The sequence below is a fragment of the Conger conger genome, chromosome 8, assembly GCF_963514075.1.
Source record: "Conger conger chromosome 8, fConCon1.1, whole genome shotgun sequence".
Taxonomy (NCBI): Eukaryota; Metazoa; Chordata; class Actinopteri; order Anguilliformes; family Congridae; genus Conger; species Conger conger.
This window is the reverse complement of record NC_083767.1, coordinates 58,927,074-58,948,683: the sequence shown is the minus strand read 5'-3', so window position 1 is coordinate 58,948,683 and position 21,610 is coordinate 58,927,074. Positions and strand designations below refer to the sequence as shown.

At 55.5% G+C, this 21,610-nt stretch overlaps 1 protein-coding gene across 1 annotated transcript in view; it reads right to left on the bottom strand.

Moving 5' to 3' along the window:
- poln (polymerase (DNA directed) nu) overlaps window positions 1–21,610 on the bottom strand; it is a 106,313-nt gene that overhangs the window by 13,664 nt on the left and 71,039 nt on the right. The window contains exons 16-18 of the mRNA XM_061250715.1: window positions 19,690–19,801; window positions 5,245–5,327; window positions 792–923 (exon numbers count right to left, since the gene is read on the bottom strand). Of these exons, the coding sequence (XP_061106699.1) occupies window positions 792–923; window positions 5,245–5,327; window positions 19,690–19,801 (327 nt within the window). The remainder of the gene's footprint in view (window positions 1–791; window positions 924–5,244; window positions 5,328–19,689; window positions 19,802–21,610) is intronic.

The window sequence follows — 21,610 nt, the reverse complement described above, 5'->3', positions numbered from 1 at the left end:
CTGCCCTGACAGACGCCCAACACCTCTCCCCCCCGTCTAAAAAAGGGAGAGGGGGGTGGGCGGGCGGTTAAATATGGGACTTGGCCGTGAGCGGTCCGCAGCCGCGGGTAATAAAACGGCTGTCAATCAGCGAGCGATCGATCCCTCCCCCCCCCCCCGCCCCCCCCGGCCTCGCTGTGGGGCGCCCAGAGAGAGAGAGAGGTGCCAGGACCTGAGGGTGTCACTCCGCAGATACAGTGTTGTAATCTGCAGGGCCGGCTTTCGCCGCCGTCACCTCTATAAATCCGCGGCCGGGCCGTGATTCACGCGCGCCCTCTCTCTCTCTCTCTCTCTCTCTCTGCGCTGCCACGCCCGTCTACAGCCGCCTGCACGTCCTCCCCGCTCCCGCCCCCGCGCTCAGGACGCTGACCGTGAGCCTCGCCACGAGGTCGATCGTTGACCTTTCGGCACCAATTACAGGGTTCTGCCCGTCCGGAGCAAAAACCCAAAACTGGCACAGTTCCGGGAGTGGCGCGCCAGCGTATCGGCCCCGTTGCGGGCGTCACAAAACCACTAGCTGGCAGTGTCCTCAGAAAAAGCACTTTATGAATCCTCCGATACCCACCGAACTTGCCACACTCTGAAAAAGTCTCATACACATGTAAAGGTTGACACATGTCAAACGATGTCCCGATGGGTATATTAATACGTAACATTTGAAAGAGATACCGTGATTGACTACTTTCTACGCAAAGACTTGGCACACAGAATGTAAAGTGGTAAAGTGGTAAAGTGTAAAGTGGGTGCCACACCTTGTTTCTGGCACTGCTGGACGGTCCTCTGTATGAAGCTGTGCACCTCTCTGTACCTCTGCAGGAAGCTGTCCACAAACCGGCTGGCCTGCTCCGTGCTCACCCCCAGAATCCCGGAGAGACGCTCCCTACCTGGGGACGAGACCAGGACGACACCGGGGAGGATAAGGCGGGGGTGCGGGGAGAGGTTTGGGTACACCTGGTCCGAGAGGGCTACGGTCCAGATCACGTCAGGGCGGGACTCAACTGCATGTCAATAAGTGAGCAGAAACTCGATCTATGACACTGAGAAAAAAAGCCCATAATGCATTAGGACTTGTCTATAAACTAATTCAATTTCTATTCATTTCCTGAACTGCAATGGAGCTGGCCCCAGCCCCCCGATGCCCAGTTCACCCCTCCCTGTAAAACACACAGTCTCAGAGCCAGGTAAACAGTATACCTGCCTGCAGAGCTGTCTCCATGGTACCGAGGACAAGTGAAGTCAAAAACACCTCTTTTCCTCATATAGACTGGACTCCATGATGAAGACGAAGCCATTTAAAATCAGTGTTGTGCTGTGCTGTGACTCACGGGCCCCTTCCCGTAAAGAGAGCTCAACACGGCGCACGTGTCGCAGAGCAGTGATGTTTTAATCCTGTTGTTCTCTCTTGCACCAGCGCCCCGATATGAATTGCGGCCTGTTCGGGGCACGCAGAGCAGAGGCGGAGGATGACGTGCCGTTGTTTTAGGATGGGATGCGGTCCGGTGCCAGCTGGAGGCACAACAGAAGGGCCCGGGGCCAGAGGCCGTAAGCCCATAACTCCCGACCCCTGCCTCGGGCCCCTGCCCCGGGCCCCGCCGGAGCCAGGGCTAAGCCCGCGGGCTCCTGTCAGCCTCCGACCCTCACACAGCACAGGGGCCAGGGAGCACGGGGCCCGACAGGCCACAGAGAGAGAGAGAGTGTGTGTGTGTGTGTGTGTGTGTGTGTGCGTATGCGAGTGTGTGTGTGTGTGAGAGTGTGTGTGTGTGTGTGTGTGTGTGTGTGTGAGAGTGTGAGAGTGTGGGTGTGTGTGAATGTGTGAGTGTGTGTGTGTGAGTGTGTGCGTGTGTGTGTGTGTGTATGTGTGAATGTGTGTGTGTGTGTATGTGTATGTGAGTGTGTGTGTATGTGAGAGTGTGTGTGTGTGTGTATGTCTGAAAGTGGGTGTGTGTGTGTATGTGTGAGAGTGGGTGTGTGTGTGTGTGTATGTGTGAGAGTGTGTGTGTGTGTGTATGTGTGAGAGTGCGTATGTGCGTGTGTGTGTACGCATGAGAGGTGTGTGTTTGTGTGTGTGTGTACGCGTGAGAGGTGTGTGTGTGTGTGTGTGTGTGTGTGTATACGCGTAAGAGGTGTGTGTGTGTATGTGTGTCCTCCTGTGTTGTTTTCCCTCAAGGCTTCCTGGGAATTTGTGTGCACATTTTTGTGTGCCTGCATGCGTGTGTCTGTATGCGCATGTGTGTGTGTGTGTATGCGCGTGTGTGTGTGTGTCTGCATTCCTGCTCAATGAAGTCACAACACTCACAGAGACCCCCTGCCCAGAAGAGAGCCCCTTGTCATTGTGCCGTCTCTTAGCGTTTCTTTTATCTCTTCTGGATTTGTGTGCCCCCCCGCCCCCCCACCACCGCCCCCACTCCCTCAGCTCTGTGCCTCTTCTTTATCTCCTGACCCACTTGTGTCTGTGCCCCCCCCCATCCACAACGCACCCCACCCCACCCCCACCTCCCCCCTCGGTCTCCTGACTCCGATTGTCTTCCAGAAGCGGGAATCCATTGAGTATTCCGTAACCATGGCGACAGGCTGCGCAGTCGGCAGGGCTATTTGCCCACGTTGATCAAGGGCCTTCTCTTTCCTTCTTTCTCTATCTCTCTTTCTTTCTCTCGCTCGCTCTCTCTCTCTCTCGTTCTCTCTCCATTGCTTCCTGCCTTCCGGTCACTACGCCGACACAAAATAAATAAATCCAGTTCCTCAATCATGTCCACAGTGCGCCCATCTGAGTGCCATTCTGATTTCAGGAGAGACGCTTCAAGATGGCCCCGGCAAAACAAATGAGGTCATCTCCAATTTTGGTTCGGCATAATTGCGGCGCTAAATTATTTATCCTCATTTTGTTTCTTGTTGGATCGAGAGCCCATTTTGTGAGACGACAACACTTTTTCAGCTCCAGCGACGATCACCAAGAGCACTCTGATTGTATTATTGTATTTTCTTCTTCTTTTCGTTACTGACACTGCTGCCCTATCCACATCGCCCCCCGCGAACCACACGACATCAGGCCGACCTGAGCCGAGACAAGTTTAGGAGTCGTGACGGCTAGACGGTTAGATTTGAATGACTTTGTGACAGAAAGCTGAGCAGTCACCCCCAGGTGACTCCAAAACACTTTGGACGTGACTGTGTCTCTTTCCTCCAAGAACACACCCCCCCCCCAACAAAATAAAACAACATATTACACATATTTATCATACGTTACATATTAAAATCTTAGTTAGTTATGAGGCTCCAAACAAAAACAGCTCGGACTGCCCTTCCCCGTGTTTAGACAAAGCCAGTTCCGACTTATAAATTCTGCTCTGCTGCATCCTGACGGTGGGAAGAGTGCCAGGAGCGGCTCACACACCGAAGCGCATTGATCGCTCCGTAATCTGGCCGAACGAGAGTGTGTTTCACTCTGCCCGCGGAGCGCCCCGCTTTCTCATACCGCGTCAGACAGGTCATTTCATCTCCCCTGGTTACCGACCGCAATGGCCCGGGAGGACCGGGCAGGAAGGCGCTCAGACAGAGCCTCTCGCAGGGTGTGAGGGTGAGAGGCAATAAAAGGGAGCCTTAAATCACCGTTCGCCACAAAGCGTGGTCGAACCCGCTCAGTCCGTTACTCTGTCGACCTCGGATTCCTGGCGAGGCCAAACACCCTGGTCCTATTGCCATGGCCGTGTTGTCACACCTAGCCGCAACTTTGGGCTCGGAACGGCGAATGTACTGCATTTACATCGTTACAGAGCCTCTCATTCACGCGCGCGCATTCGCACACCAGCGGCGAGAGGCTGCTCCTCGGGAGCGATCGGTGCTCAGGCGTCTAACACACCCAGGGATCGACCCGGCAACCGGACAATCGCTCGTACCTCCTGAGCTAACGCCGCTGACGTTGGAACATACAACCAAACCAGCCTGACCGCCTTCCCGGCGAATCACACGGCTCTCGGCCTTTTCGAGGAAATGGCCCCCCCCCCCCCCCGAGCTCGATTTTCCACCGTTTGAATAATCAGGTTGAGCGAGTGGCTGGTGGCGTGAAATAGGGGCGGTGAGCGGTGGTCACCAGGGAAACGGACGCGGGTTGTGCCTGCTACAGTACGCGCACCACGCTCCATCTGCCTTGGAGCCCACGGTCACGGGGGCCCGGGCTTTCAGACGGTCTCCAATGGCAACACCAATCAACGGCTCTCAGCGGCTACCCGGCCTCTTCCAGTGTAAATAGGTCACGGGAGAGGTGTTTTTTTTAATCTGGTGTGCGTGGCGTGGACCGTAACGTATGAGCGTGAGGCTCCACTGAAATCGCAGAACGTTCCAGAAGGTTCTATCGTCGCCTGGCGGGGGCCGCGATCGCTGTCCTTTTTGCAGGAACATAAAAACCCACTCGAGTATAAACCGGCGACATCCATGGCACATCATCGCTCTGTCGCGGGACCGTAAACCTGCCTTTAGCTCATTGACGTGTGTGAGTGTGTGTGTCTCTGCTCGCAGGGCGATGGTGTCCCTGCTGAGCGCGGATACACGGGGGCAGCGCTGGACGTGCAAGCACACAGCTCCTCCATTGGCTCTTCCCACGGCAGGCGGGAACCACACCTATAAAAGGCCCCGCGTATCCTCTGCAGTCCTCCCTGGAGAACGAGGCTTTGAGCCGCGGCTCTGGGAGGGTGAATTCACGTTCTGAAGCGTAGGGAGCAGGGTGGGGGCGGCTCCAACTCCGTGTGATGTCATAGCCGGCCGTGTGATGTCATAGCCGGCAGTGTGATGTCACAGCCGGTAAACGTTGTGGCTGTGGCTGGCTCGGGTTGTGGCTGGAGGCACTGAGTTCCTCTGGATCCGTATGATTGAACCCCTCCGGGGGAAACACTTTGGCCGTGTCCATGTCTATGGTATCACGCCTCGCTTTGAGTTTGACAAGCCGTACTTACTGACTCGGCTACATTCACTACGTGAACTCGACTTGAGGTTCATGCCCGTAGACAACTGATACTTTGTGAATTGTAGCTTCTCCAAACTGTTCCGCAGTTGTTAAAATTTCCTCTGGTATGGTATGCACGTATTGTACGTGACTGTGCATAAATTGTCTGTAAATGAATGGGTTCGCTGTTTGCCCATTTCCACAGCCGAACAGGTTTCCCGCGGCGGCTGGGTGAAATGCATTGTGGGCCGCGGTGAGAGGGCTCTGACCTGCTCCGTAGACCACAGAGTAGACCACACGCTTGGCATGCTCCCTGTCCTCAGGGTTCAGCCGGTCCTCAGGAACCCCCTTCCTGTGAGCAAGAAGGGAATGAAAAATAATCACCATTATAATGATCATAAACTAGTATATTGTGAGTATTGTTTTACATTGTGTTGAAAGCATTGTGCAAATAAGACACACATTAGAGAAAAAACACAAAGTACAGAGACACAAAATGTAATGATAAATAACAAGGTTTGGAAACTGTTAAAATAGTAGCAGTGGAGAAACACAGGAACAATACTAAGAGCTTGAATAAAAAAAAGATTAAAAAAAGGTGAAAAATGTTTTTTAAAAGGACTTCACAGCAGATATTGCAGTGCAGCATGGACGTTCTCCAAATGAAAGAGCAAGTTAAGGTAATCATTCCTTTTTGAAACTGGTCAGAGGTTCAAAATAAGCCCCTTTATTCGCTGACCTGAGGCTCTTTCCTGTTACATAAGGACTCTAATGTGGAGATGCACGGGGGCTTGGCCACAAAGTGCTTTGAAAGTTATAAATAAACGGGTATTGGTTGGAGGTGTCGTGGATTAGGGCAGGTGCCAAGCAGCCTGCTAGAGAGGAAGGCAGTGGTGAGAAGCTGCGGAGGGCACTGCAGGAGTTGGACAAACACACAAGGTCAGTCAGCCCTGCACACCTCCATAACATTACATTAATGGCAGAGACAATTAAGACGTACAGTTGATTAGACTAAGCAGGAGACAATCCTCCCCTGGAGGAATGCAGGGTTAAGGGCCTTGCTCAAGGGCCCAACGGCTGTGCGGATCTTATCGTGGCTACACCGGGATTAGAACCACCGACCTTGCGTGTCCCAGTCATTGACATTAACCACTACGCCCACTCTTATTCTATAAGTCAGCGTTCTCGAGCTCCACTGGGAACTGAAAGGAATAAGAATTAGCACCAGCACCGCCCGCACTGCCCGCCAGCATTCGGACATTCAGCTCAGGACATTCGTATCGCCGATTCGTGACCTCGACGTAAAAGGGTTAAAAGTGTTAAAAGGAGGCTGCTCTGTGTGCCCTGTGTCCGTATGAAATGTCTGACTTTTTATTCTGGCGCCCGGCGCTGATGCCGATGCCAATTAGTGAGGTCAGCTTTTAAAGAGCGAGGCCAGACTGCAACTGGAACTTCAGACACACACACACACACGCACACACACACACACACACACACGCGCGCGCGCACACACACACAAATTCTGGAACATTCTAATCACCTATCTGTGATCTCAGGCCTGAAAGGGTTAATCGGAGCCGTGGCTGAGGCAGGAGTCCACATGAAATGTCTGACCTGTCTGTCTTTTCTGGTGCCCTGCGGTTGGCTATTACGCATTTTAGAACAGCGATCACTCAGGGCAGTGTGGGGCCAGACTGTCAATGGAGCGTGAGACACACACACACACACACGCAGACACGCACACACACACACACACACACACACGCACACACGCACACAGTCTTTCTCAGGGACAATCGCTCCCACAATCACACACACCCCTCCCCCAAAAACACACTGATTCACACACTCTCACCCACAAACAGACACCACCCCCTCACAAACACTCTTTGTCTCATGCAGGCCCCCCAAACTACACCACACGCATTTTCAGTCTCCGTCACAAATACATGCACAAATGTACTGACACACACACACACACACACATGCACGAGTGCGGGTGCATGCATACACCCATAGACAAGCATGAACACACACACACACACACACACACAGACACATGCACACACACACATACATGCACACACACACACACACACACACACACACACAGAGGCACACACACACACAGACACACACACACGCAGACACACGTACACAGACACACGTACACACACAGACAGACGCAGACACACACACACACACATACACGCACACACACACAGACACACGCACACAGACAGACACAGAAACAGATACACACAGAGACACACACAGAGGCACAGACACACAGACACAGACACACACACGCAGACACACACACGCAGACACACGCACACAGACACACGCACACAGACAGACACAGAAACAGACACACACAGAGGCACAGACACACAGACACACACACACAGAGGCACACACACACACACGCAGACACGCACACAGACACACGCACACACACAGACAGACGCAGACACACGCACACAGACACACGCACACACACAGACAGACGCAGACACACGCACACAGACACACGCACACAGAGGCACACACACACACAGACACACACACAGACACAGACAGACGCAGACACACGTACACAGACACACACACACACAGACACACACACGCACGCACGCACACACGCACACAGACACACGCACACACACAGACAGACGCAGACACACGTACACAGACACACGCACACACACAGACAGACGTAGACACACGCACACAGACACACGCACACACAGGCAGACGCAGACACACGCACACAGACAGACACACACACGCAGACACGCACACAGACACACGCACACACACAGACAGACGCAGACACACGCACACAGACAGACACACAGCTCTAGCGGGGGCACAGGGCACATCAACACCGTGACCAGCCTGTCTGAGGCAGATGTTTCTGAGCTCCAGACAGGTCCGGGAGAGAGGCTTTCAAGGACAAACCACCCTATGCCCCCTCCACCCCCCGGCCCCCATACCCCATACCCCCCTCTGGGCAGCGCTTTCAGTGACATACTCACATCAGCACACCAGGGTGCAGCAGAGAGGTGGGACGGTAACGCTCACATCTAGCTAAATGCCTCACCACCGCTTCGCCATGAGCACAGAGACGTAAAGGAAATGGAAACCAAAACGCACCTCCTGTCCCCGTGTAAGAGGACCGCCCTGCCCCCCCCCCCCCGGCCCTCCAGGGGGCCCCACACCGCCCCCGGCCCTCCAGGGGCCCCCACACCGCACCGTTTCCTGGCTGAGGAGACGCAAGGCCGCCCTGCAGGGCCCCGGCGCATTTCTGACCCCGCGTTCCACAGCCTGCAGAGTCAAACCCGCTCCACAAAGCCACAGGGTCGAGTCTCAGCACCAGAAGTGCCGGTCTTTATTCGGGGTGGGGAGCCACCAAAGACTCCGCCCAACGGCCTCGGCATCCTTTTGCTCTCACCGATGGGCCGTCGCCAGTCCCCCGTCCCTATAATGCACGAAACGATAACGGCCAATACCCAGCCCCCAACAAACCAAAGTCAGGCTACTGTGGTGGTTCGGAGCTGGGACAGCACACCAACGAGTGCGAGCGTTCCTGTGGACGTCACTTTGCCGCCTATCGAAACATCGCTGTGAACCAGGTACACTCCGTCATGGCAACGGCGTTCCCTGATGGCAGTGGCCTCTTTCAGCCACACAGCACAAATGGTTCGGGAATGGTTCGATGGACATGACAGAAAGTTCAAGGTGCTGCCTTTGCCAACAAATTCCCCAGATCTCAATCCGGCCGAGCATCTGTGCTGGAACAACACGTCTGATCCATGGAGGCTCCACCCAACAACTTGACTGGACGTAAAGGATCTGCTGCTAACGTCTTGGTGCCAGATACCACAGGGCACCTTCAGAGGTCTTGTAGAGTCCATGCCTCGGAGGGTCAGAGTTGTTTTGGCAGCACGCGGAAGACCAACATCATCGGTGTACATAGGCTACAGCTATAACTGCTGCCAAAGCCTAAAAGTATATCCTCTTGAAACGTAAGACACATTTGAATCATATATATGCACTTTTTGGCTTACTTTATCAGTCCAGATTCATGGTCATTGCATCAGGACACAAATGCGGCCATTATAACATCATTTGCAGTATAGCTATGTAGTAAAAAAAGAGTCATGTCCGGACATAAATTAAAGCTACACAGATTAAATCACTAAAATGGTAAAATCACTACACTGACTTGTGTAGTAGTCGTGGCACTTGGCGGTTCTCCTGTTAAAGCGGACAGCATGCTAACGCTAATGCTAACGCTAATGCTAACGCTAATGCTAACGCTAATGCTAACGCTAATGCTAACGCTAAAGCTAGCGCTAACACCCCCTGACGGTGCCTGTCACAGCCACATACTCCCACAGAGGGGTTGCCATTCACATCCCGCTGGTGGTGGGCGTGTGTCCTCTGGCTGTACCGCTGTCCTCAGACGACCCCGCCCGCACCCCGCCACGAGGCGTTACGGTGCTGGGAGCGACGGGCGGCTGGCCTGCTTTTCCAGCCGGAGAAATCTCCCCTCCAGCCGCACGCGGTCTGACAGGGCGTCTGACAGGGCCGACCCGCACTGCACTGACCCGCACAGGGCCGACCGCACTGCACTGACCTGCACCTGACACGTCTGCAGAGCCCGGGGGGAGAGGGAGAGAGAGAGGGAGGGAGGGAGAGAGGGGGAGGGAGGGAGAGAGAGAGAGAGGAGGAGAGAGGCTGAGAGAGACCAAGGGGGAGATGGAGAGAGAGATGGAGAGACTGAGAGAGACAGAGAGAGATGGAGAGAGACTGAGACAGAGAGAGAGGGGGAGAGACAGATAGAGACAGAAAGAGAGGGGGAGAGACTGAGAGAGACAGAGAGAGAGGGGGAGAGACTGAGAGAGACAGAGAGAGAGGGGAAGAGGCTGAGAGAGGCAGAGAAAGAGGGAGAGAGAGAGGGGGAGATGGAGAGAGAGACCGCGAGCGAGAGAGGGAGATGGAGAGAGAGACCGCGAGCGAGAGAGGGAGATGGAGAGAGAGGCAGGGAGAGAGGGGGAGAGATGGAGAGAGAGACAGCGAGCGAGACGGGGAGATGGAGAGAGAGACAGAGAAAGAGAGAGAGAGAGGGGGAGATGGAGAGAGAGAGAGAGAAAGAGAGAGAGAGAGAGAGAGGGGGAGATGGAGAGAGAGCGCGCTATGCCTGGCATTACCTTGACGGCACAGTGGTGGAATGACAGACAGAGCTGCAGGAAGTGTACCATCGCATCACCGTCACGGTCAGCGCGGCAGGGAGCTCAGCACCAGCGACAGCAGGCCCTGAGGGGGGGTCGCACAGATCTGCGTCGTGTGTGTGGGGGGGGGGGGGGGGGGGCAGACAGGGGACTCGGGCATGAGGTCACATGGCATCCGGGAGCACCCAGGGGCCCAGAGACCCCCCCCCCCCCCCCCACTTCCCTCCATCATGACCCCACTCTGCAGAATCCGGCAGAGCTCCTTCCTGTGAGACCGCCCAACGTCCACAGCGTTTCCCATCCAATCACAGAGCGCCTCTAGTTAGTCCACAGTCTACAGTTTTCTTTAAACCACAGAAATCCGCAGTAAGAGCCGGTGCTTTAGGTGGGGGGGCCGAGGGGATGACTCATCTCTATTTGAAGTTCCACAGCGCAGCCCCCAGGCTTTGGGGGCCCCCCGTCGGTGCAGCAGTGGGGTACCCCTCCCCAGGGGTGCTGGGTGTGCAGAGGAAGGTGTGGGCCTGATGGTGAGAACAGAGCCTCCCGATCGCCCAGGAGTCCACACACAGCCACCAGCTGCACTCTGACCTGCCCTCAATCCCGCCGCTCCTGACTTCCTGCACAGACTCCATTCACCGCGCACAATGGCTGCAATTATCTACCCCCTCTCCCTCCCTCTCTCTCTCTCTCTCCGTCTCTCCCCCTCCCTCTCTCACATTCTCTCACTCTTACACACACTCTTTAGCTCTATTTCTCTCACTCACATTCTCTCAATCTCACTCACATTCACTCGCACTTTCTCTCCGTCTCACACATTCTCTCACTCTTTTTTAATCTGTCACACACACATTCTCTCTCTCTCTCTCTCTCTATCCTTCGCTCCCTCCCAATGATCATCCATGTCCCGTATCCTTTTCACACGGGTACCTGTAAAGTGCTAGGTGATTAAGTGTTTAATGGGAGCTACTGCATAATAATTTAAGGAAGTTTTTCTAAATGACTGTGCTTCTAAAAAGCACTTTCTATCTTTTTTTTCTCTTTCTCCTCTTTCCATTATGTCCCATTATGTCCCATGCCCTTTTCCTTTTTAACAGTTTCCGCTGGTGAGGTTTCCTCCGCATATTATCCCCATTTTGAATGGCCAGTTCTTCAGCACCCTCTCTCTCTCTCCCCCTCTCTCCCTCTCTCTCCATCTCTCTCCCCTCTTCTCTCTCACACTTTCTGTCTCCCCCTCTCTTCCTCTCTCTCTCACTCCCTCTCTCTCTCCTCTGCTCTCCCCCTCACTCTCTTTCTCTCCCCTTTCTCCCTCACTCCCTCTCTCTCTCCTCTTCTCCCTCTCTCTCACTCCCTCTCTCTCTCCTCTTCTCCCTCACTCCCTCTCTCCTCTTCTCTCTCCCTCTCACTTTCTGTCTCCCCCTCTCTCTCTCCCTCACTCCCTCTCTCTCTCCTCTTCTCTCTCTCCCTCACACTTTCTGTCTCCCCCTCACTCCCTCTCTCTCTCCTCTTCTCTCCCCCTCACTCTCCCTCTCCCTCCCTCCCTCTCTTTCTCCCTCACTCCCTCTCCCCCTCCCTCTGTCTCTCCCTCACTCTCTCTTTCTCTCCCTCCCTTTCTTTCTCTCTCGCTCTCCACCTCCCTCACTCCCTCTCTCCCCCTCCCCCTCCCTCACTCCCTCTCTCCCTCCCTCCCTCTCTCTCTCTGTCTCCCTCCCTCTCCCGCCCTCTCCTTCTCTCCCTCCCTCCCTCTCTCTCTCCCTCTCTCTCTGCTCTGGTGCTGTGTATCCTCTCAGTGCGATATTCAGTGCAGCACAGTGAAGGAGGAGAGCTGACTCAGCAGGAATATGACAGGGCTTTGCAGGGAGCATCGACCCGCGTGTGCGTCTGTGTCTGCATGTACATCAACGGCAACGGCATCCTGCCAGCGATCCTCCACCCAATCCGCTTCAAGCACTTCTGTTTAAACAAACAGAAGATGTATCTAAAACCACCCGGGAGTCATGACTGGATGTAAACTGCATCCCTACAGTTAGAATAGACAGTGGGCTACAGTAATCATACATTAATTTCATAAAAAACCCATTTCACAGAAATCAAGGTTTCATAATAATCGGCACCCCTGGGTTAGTACTTGACGTGGGGGGGGGGGGGGGTCTGCAGCAGAGAACCACACGCAAAGGCAATGAGGAAGAGGACGGTGAGGAAGAGGACGGACTCCCCGGCCCCCCGCCTGCCTTCCACCCCCCCCCCCCCCCCACACACACTGACACACAGCGAGCGGACACATCAAAGCACGCGTCTGCCTCTTAGACCAGCAGTCTAGTTCTCTCACCCACAGAGAGAGAAAATTAGATATTGAGAGCATAAAAACGCCCCCCCCCCTCCCCCACGGGCAGTAAAAAAAAAGCCCAGCGACAGGACATTAACACCTCCTGAAAAAGCCCTCGGCAGCAGATTCAGTAGGCGAGCCCTTCTGCAGATTAGGGGCGTTAGCTCCAGGAGCCCAGGTGGAGGAGAGCCCTTCTGCAGATTAGGGGCGTTAGCTCCAGGAGCCCAGGTGGAGGAGAGCCCTTCTGCAGATTAGGGGCGTTAGCTCCAGGAGCCCTGGTGGAGGTGAGCCCTTCTGCAGATTAGGGGCGTTAGCCCCACGTCCTGAGCCCTGGTGGAGGTGAGCCCTTCTGCAGATTAGAGGCGCTAGCTCCAGGAGCCCAGGTGGAGGTGAGCCCTTCTGCAGATTAGGGGCGTTAGCTCCAGGAGCCCTGGTGGAGGAGAGCCCTTCTGCAGATTAGGGGCGTTAGCTCCAGGTCCTGAGCCCTGGTGGAGGTGAGCCCTTCTGCAGATTAGGGGCGTTAGCTCCAGGAGCCCTGGTGGAGGTGAGCCCTTCTGCAGATTAGGGGCGTTAGCTCCAGGAGCCCTGGTGGAGGTGAGCCCTTCTGCAGATTAGGGGCGTTAGCTCCAGGTCCTGAGCCCTGGTGGAGGTGAGCCCTTCTGCAGATTAGGGGCGTTAGCTCCAGGAGCCCTGGTGGAGGGGAGCCCTTCTGCAGATTAGGGGCGTTAGCTCCAGGAGCCCTGGTGGAGGTGAGCCCTTCTGCAGATTAGGGGCGCTAGCTCCAGGTCCTGAGCCCTGGTGGAGGTGAGCCCTTCTGCAGATTAGGGGCGTTAGCTCCAGGAGCCCTGGTGGAGGTGAGCCCTTCTGCAGATTAGGGGCGCTAGCTCCAGGTCCTGAGCCCTGGTGGAGGTGAGCCCTTCTGCAGATTAGGGGCGTTAGCTCCAGGAGCCCTGGTGGAGGTGAGCCCTTCTGCAGATTAGGGCGTTAGCTCCAGGAGCCCTGGTGGAGGAGAGCCCTTCTGCAGATTAGGGGCGTTAGCTCCAGGAGCCCTGGTGGAGGTGAGCCCTTCTGCAGATTAGGGGCGTTAGCCCCACGTCCTGAGCCCTGGTGGAGGTGAGCCCTTCTGCAGATTAGGGGTGTTAGCTCCAGGAGCCCTGGTGGAGGTGAGCCCTTCTGCAGATTAGGGGCGCTAGCTCCAGGAGCCCTGGTGGAGGTGAGCCCTTCTGCAGATTAGGGGCGCTAGCTCCAGGAGCCCAGGTGGAGGTGAGCCCTTCTGCAGATTAGGGGCGTTAGCTCCAGGAGCCCTGGTGGAGGTGAGCCCTTCTGCAGATTAGGGGCGTTAGCTCCAGGAGCCCTGGTGGAGGTGAGCCCTTCTGCAGATTAGGGGCGCTAGCTCCAGGTCCTGAGCCCTGGTGGAGGTGAGCCCTTCTGCAGATTAGGGGCGTTAGCTCCAGGAGCCCTGGTGGAGGTGAGCCCTTCTGCAGATTAGGGGCGTTAGCTCCAGGAGCCCTGGTGGAGGAGAGCCCTTCTGCAGATTAGGGGCGTTAGCTCCAGGAGCCCTGGTGGAGGTGAGCCCTTCTGCAGATTAGGGGCGTTAGCCCCACGTCCTGAGCCCTGGTGGAGGTGAGCCCTTCTGCAGATTAGGGGTGTTAGCTCCAGGAGCCCTGGTGGAGGTGAGCCCTTCTGCAGATTAGGGGCGTTAGCTCCAGGAGCCCTGGTGGAGGTGAGCCCTTCTGCAGATTAGGGGCGCTAGCTCCAGGAGCCCAGGTGGAGGTGAGCCCTTCTGCAGATTAGGGGCGTTAGCTCCAGGAGCCCTGGTGGAGGTGAGCCCTTCTGCAGATTAGGGGCGTTAGCTCCAGGTCCTGAGCCCTGGTGGAGGTGAGCCCTTCTGCAGATTAGGGGCGTTAGCTCCAGGAGCCCTGGTGGAGGTGAGCCCTTCTGCAGATTAGGGGCGTTAGCTCCAGGAGCCCTGGTGGAGGTGAGCCCTTCTGCAGATTAGGGGCGTTAGCCCCACGTCCTGAGCCCTGGTGGAGGTGAGCCCTTCTGCAGATTAGGGGCGTTAGCTCCAGGAGCCCTGGTGGAGGTGAGCCCTTCTGCAGATTAGGGGCGTTAGCTCCAGGAGCCCTGGTGGAGGTGAGCCCTTCTGCAGATTAGGGGCGTTAGCTCCAGGAGCCCTGGTGGAGGTGAGCCCTTCTGCAGATTAGGGGCGTTAGCTCCAGGAGCCCTGGTGGAGGTGAGCCCTTCTGCAGATTAGGGGCGTTAGCTCTAGGTCCTGAGCCCTGGTGGAGGGGAGCCCTTCTGCAGATTAGGGGCGTTAGCTCCAGGTCCTGAGCCCTGGTGGAGGTGAGCCCTTCTGCAGATTAGGGGCGTTAGCTCCAGGAGCCCTGGTGGAGGTGAGCCCTTCTGCAGATTAGGGGCGTTAGCTCCAGGAGCCCTGGTGGAGGTGAGCCCTTCTGCAGATTAGGGGCGCTAGCTCCAGGAGCCCAGGTGGAGGTGAGCCCTTCTGCAGATTAGGGGCGTTAGCTCCAGGAGCCCTGGTGGAGGTGAGCCCTTCTGCAGATTAGGGGCGTTAGCTCCAGGAGCCCTGGTGGAGGTGAGCCCTTCTGCAGATTAGGGGCGCTAGCTCCAGGTCCTGAGCCCTGGTGGAGGTGAGCCCTTCTGCAGATTAGGGGCGTTAGCTCCAGGAGCCCTGGTGGAGGTGAGCCCTTCTGCAGATTAGGGGCGTTAGCTCCAGGAGCCCTGGTGGAGGAGAGCCCTTCTGCAGATTAGGGGCGTTAGCTCCAGGAGCCCTGGTGGAGGTGAGCCCTTCTGCAGATTAGGGGCGTTAGCCCCACGTCCTGAGCCCTGGTGGAGGTGAGCCCTTCTGCAGATTAGGGGTGTTAGCTCCAGGAGCCCTGGTGGAGGTGAGCCCTTCTGCAGATTAGGGGCGTTAGCTCCAGGAGCCCTGGTGGAGGTGAGCCCTTCTGCAGATTAGGGGCGCTAGCTCCAGGAGCCCAGGTGGAGGTGAGCCCTTCTGCAGATTAGGGGCGTTAGCTCCAGGAGCCCTGGTGGAGGTGAGCCCTTCTGCAGATTAGGGGCGTTAGCTCCAGGTCCTGAGCCCTGGTGGAGGTGAGCCCTTCTGCAGATTAGGGGCGTTAGCTCCAGGAGCCCTGGTGGAGGTGAGCCCTTCTGCAGATTAGGGGCGTTAGCCCCACGTCCTGAGCCCTGGTGGAGGTGAGCCCTTCTGCAGATTAGGGGCGTTAGCTCCAGGAGCCCTGGTGGAGGTGAGCCCTTCTGCAGATTAGGGGCGTTAGCTCCAGGAGCCCTGGTGGAGGTGAGCCCTTCTGCAGATTAGGGGCGTTAGCTCCAGGAGCCCTGGTGGAGGTGAGCCCTTCTGCAGATTAGGGGCGTTAGCTCTAGGTCCTGAGCCCTGGTGGAGGGGAGCCCTTCTGCAGATTAGGGGTGTTAGCTCCAGGTCCTGAGCCCTGGTGGAGGTGAGCCCTTCTGCAGATTAGGGGCGTTAGCTCCAGGAGCCCTGGCGGGGAACACCAGACGTGCGGGGAACGTTCACGGCGACCTACGTTTGCGGCAAACGCCGTTACTGCTGAACGATTTGAAACGAAGATTCCGTTGACTTCACCACGGCTTTTTAATACAAACGGATGTGACTTGGAGTCAAGCAATGCCAGCTGGGTTCATCTGTTGTCCGAGGTAAGAACAACATCACACATTACATTGATTAAAGTGTACTATAACACCCGGATAATGTGATATTTAGTAATCTCAGCGTTTTCCCCATCGGCAGCACTACTTTGATCAAACTGTGAGCTGACGTTCGGCGTGTTGAACACACGTCAGGCCTCCCTGCACCTCCTGGTGTCGACTCCCCTCCAGAGGCTCCGTGAGTAGGTGGAGGAGTCATTCTGACATCAGCCCCCCCCCCCCCCCGCCCCGCTGTGGCTTTCTGGCAGTTTACCAGGCAGAATGGGGGGGGGGGGGGGGGAGGTCGCTGGTTTAGATTGGGGGGGTGCGGGGGCCAGAAGCGCCTCTCTGGTTTTTGCCTCGCGCTGCAGAAAGGCTGAGCGCCCCCCCCCCCCCCCCCCCCCCCCCCTCCAACAGCAACCGTGCGGCGCTTCGCAACGGGCTGCGTTCGTAAGGCCCGGATCGCACGCCTCCCCCCTCCCCCCTCCCCCCTCTCCACGGCGGACCCAGCGCCACACGCGCAGCGCGGGGCTATAAATACCCGCCGCGCGGAGACGGAGAGGCTGCGGGCGACACCGAGGGCTCACAGGCCGGCCGTGAGAGACACACCGCTGTGAGAGACACACCGCCGCGAGAGACACACCGCTGTGAGAGACACACCGCCGCGAGAGACACACCGCCGTGAGAGACACACCGCCGCGAGAGACACACCGCTGTGAGAGACACACCGCCGCGAGAGACACACCGCCGCGAGAGACACACCGCCGCGAGAGACACACCGCCGCGAGAGACACACCGCCGCGAGAGACACACCGCCGCGAGAGACACACCGCCGTGAGAGACACACCGCCGGGAGAGACACACCGCCGTGAGAGACACACCGCCGCGAGAGACACAGCGCCGTGAGAGACACACCGCCGTGAGAGACACACCGCCGCGAGAGACACACCGCCGCGAGAGACACACCGCCGCGAGAGACACACCGCCGCGAGAGACACACCGCCGCGAGAGACACACCGCCGCGAGAGACACACCGCCGCGAGAGACACACCGCCGCGAGAGACACACCGCCGCGAGAGACACACCGCCGCGAGAGACACACCGCCGCGAGAGACACACCGCCGCGAGAGACACACCGCCGCGAGAGACACACCGCCGCGAGAGACACACCGCCGCGAGAGACACACCGCCGGGAGAGACACACCGCCGGGAGAGACACACCGCCGCGAGAGACACACCGCCGCGAGAGACACACCGCCGCGAGAGACACACCGCCGTGAGAGACACACCGCCGTGAGAGACACACCGCCGCGAGAGACACACCTCCAGGGCCCAGGCCCAACCCGCTCTACGGCGCGGCGGGGCTCAGCGGGCAGCGGAGCGTGACACAGAGAGGGCGGGGGTCGAGTCGGAGGTGCGGCCGGCGGGGCGTCGCTTCATCCCGTCGCCTACACGCTGGCCCAGGTGCAGTGACCGTTCGGCCCGGTCGGGGAGGGACTGCGGTCGAGCGTTCGGCCCGGTCGGGGAGGGACTGCGGTCGGGGAGGGACTGCGGTCGAGCGTTCGTGCGTTCGGGCGCAGAGCAGGGAGCGCCGGCGCCGCGCGGTGGTTTGAGGACAGGAGCGGATGGAGCCCTGCACCCTGTATGGCTGAGACACAGGGAGGAGCCTGACGTTAGCGCACTGTTCGGGCCCCAGCAAGAGAGGCAGGCAGGGTTCACCGCTCACACTGAGAACAGCACTCCTCCTCAGGTGGGCGGAGAGCTGACAGCACTGAGGAGGAGGGAAACAGAGAGAGGTTTTAAAGCATTCTCTGCCTCTAAATGCGGCCAGATTCCTTGCTTTTCACCGCATCCAGACCAAGGGAATAAATACAGTTCTTTATTCTCTGCTTGTTTTTATTTTTTGAGAAACAGGGAAATGTTATTCCATTTTTCTCTTTTTCGTTTCTTTCATTTCTATTTGACTTTTTACACATCCACTTATTGTTTTTTATTTCAATGTATTGAGTGCTACAGTGGGGTATGCCGGAGACCTGAAGGTGGAGTAGGTTGGGGAAGGTAGGAGAGCGACTGAAAGTGTATGAGAAGCCCTGTGTGAAAGGAGAGCAGTGCAGAAACACAGTGTAATGCTCTCAAGGCTGCCTGCCCACAGACCGCTCTAATCAAACAGCCACAAGAGGACATAAAGCCCTGGGAGTTAAAGCCGGTATTAAAAGTTAAATCCTGATGTGAAAAATGAGTCTAATTTTTGGAACGAGCACATTCGCCTCAGCCTTTTTGATTTGCAGTGTGCAGAATTACCTTTTCCCATTTCCGTGACAATTTGATTCTTGCACCTGCACTACATTTGGACGTTCATCTGAGTGCAACACGCATTCTCTGATTATTTTTCGGGCTGCTGTAGGTTCAGCTCAGCTTCCCTAGCTCAGACAGAACCAGAGGAACAGAACATGAGGGTGGTACTCAGGTAGAACCAGAGGTACAGAACATGAGGGCGGTACTCAGGGAACCAGAGGGACAGAGCATGAGGGTGGTACTCAGGGAACCAGAGGGACAGAGCATGAGGGTGGTACTCAGGTAGAACAGAGGGACAGAACATGAGGGCGGTACTCAGGTAGAACAGAGGGACAGAACATGAGGGCGGTACTCAGGTAGAACAGAGGGACAGAACATGAGGGCGGTACTCAGGTAGAACAGAGAAACAGAACATGAGGGCGGTACTCAGGGAACCAGAGGTACAGAACAAGAGGGCGGTACTCAGGTAGAACAGAGAAACAGAACATGAGGGCGGTACTCAGGTAGAACAGAGGGACAGAACATGAGGGCGGTACTCAGGGAACCAGAGGGACAGAACATGAGGGCGGTACTCAGGTAGAACAGAGGAACAGAACATGAGGGCGGTACTCAGGGAACCAGAGGGACAGAACATGAGGGCGGTACTCAGGTAGAACAGAGGAACAGAACATGAGGGCGGTACTCAGGTAGAACAGAGAAACAGAACATGAGGGCGGTACTCAGGTAGAACAGAGGGACAGAACATGAGGGCGGTACTCAGGGAACCAGAGGGACAGAACATGAGGGTGGTACTCAGGTAGAACAGAGGGACAGAACATGAGGGCGGTACTCAGGTAGAACAGAGAAACAGAACATGAGGGCGGTACTCAGGTAGAACAGAGGAACAGAACATGAGGGCGGTACTCAGGGAACCAGAGGGACAGAACATGAGGGCGGTACTCAGGTAGAACAGAGGGACAGAACATGAGGGCGGTACTCAGGTAGAACAGAGGTACAGAACATGAGGGTGGTACTCTGGTAGAACCAGAGGGACAGAACATGAGGGTGGTACTCAGGTAGAACAGAGGGACAGAACATGAGGGCGGTACTCAGGTAGGACAGAGGGACAGAACATGCTAACGGTACAGGACGCCCAGGAACAGGGCTTATGACAGCGGAGGTGAAGCCTCCCTCACCAGTGCGAGGCCAGCGCGGTGAAGACGTCAGCGTCAGGGTCCTGGAAGAGCCGCAGCAGCTCAGGGTCAGAGGTCAGGTGAGCCAGGAGGCGCAGCTCCACCTGACAGAAGTCTGGGGCACAGGAGAACCACATCATCATCATCATCATTATTATCATCATCATCATCATCATCATTAACATATTCATCATTATCATCAACATCATCATCATCATCATTATTATCATCATCATCATCATTATTATCATCATCATCATCCTCATCATCGCCATCATCAACATAGCCATCCTCATCACCATCAACATATTAGAAGTGAGCAAGACAACGTTTCGACCAGTTAGGTCTTCATCAGGACCAAACACTATCTTGCCCAATTACCAGGGAGCATTAACAGCAGTGTGTGGGTATTTCTTTCTAAATTCAGGTCTTTCTACAGTCCATGCCTTGAGGGAGACATGTCAGTTACTGAAGGTCTACTTGCTCGAGACGATTTCCTTTTTAAGAAGAGGCAGGGGTGACACACAGGGCACAAAATGCTGTCACATAGCAATGACATCACTTCCCATGAAAAACGATCACTAGAATTGATCAGCAGAATTTTGCTGTAGTATTTTTATATTCTTTTGTGTTTTGCCTGTTCTGTGTTCATCAATTGCAGGGCATAAGGGCATTCCTTGGGTAGAAATGACTACTCGATACTGTGCGTGTCGCTGGCCCATAACCCTGCTCAAAGTTTGGGATCGGGACGGACTGTGTTTCTGATGGGCGAGCCTCCCTCCCTGTGTTCCTGTGTTCCTGGCTCTCTAAAACAAACACACTTCCATTTCATATGAAAACTAGGTTCTGCATTATGCATCAGACATTATTGTGGTGTGGTCAACATCAGTTTCAAACGGACGATATTCGACATACAGTGTATAAGTAGCACCAATTTAAATCTGAATGTATCTCAGCCGGTCCTGGGTTCGAATCCCCGTCGGCCGGGGCCTCTCTGTGTGGAGTTTGCATGTTCTCCCGGTGTCTGCGTGGGTTTCCTCCGGGTACTCCGGTTTCCTCCCACAGTCCAAAGACATGCAGGTTAGGCTGATTGGAGAGTCTAAATTGCCCGTGGGTATGCGTGTGTGAGTGAATGTGTGTGTGCCCTGCGATGGACTGGCGACCTGTCCAGGGTGTATTCCTGCCTTTCGCCCAGTGTATGCTGGGATAGGCTCCAGCCCCCCTGCGACCCTGATCAGGATAAGCAGGTTCAGATAATGGATGGATGGATGGATGTACCTCTGCCCTTCTTCACAAAAAAAGTGAATAATTTCCTCTCTTTTGCCCAGAACCTGGTGTGTAGTGGGGGGGAAATGTTGTGTGGGGTGATGCATCCCAATGCCAATGAATACCGCACTTTTTATGAACATAAATCTCTGTACTATCTCTCGCTTGAAGAATGTTGAAAGTTGAAACTTTGCGTCTGTGAGAAAGACGTGTGCAGGAGGCACATAAAAAGTAAATCGATGTTGACGGAACACGCAGAAGATAGCAGCACACCTAGCGTGAATAAAGCTAGTCTTTAAATAACCAGCGTGTTTTGCACAAACCAGCCAATATAAATGTTATGTGTGCTTAGCCACAAGATGCGGGCGCAAGCATAATCTTAAGATTATGAAAATACTAGCATAGCCATTGTTTGAAATACCCAAAGGGTACACGCTAAACGAATGCTAATGCGATGGGATGTTACCCGAGAAAACCTTTGCACGAGAGAGAGATTTTTCACTACGAGGGCAAAAACGTTTAAAATAGTAGACGTAAAAATTGCTATCTCCCTCTTTTGTGAATTATATGAATGCATGACTATGCAGAGTAAAAGATCATCATAATTAATATAATTTTCCCTATCGACTCCCCCACACACGTTTCGTACAACAGGAGA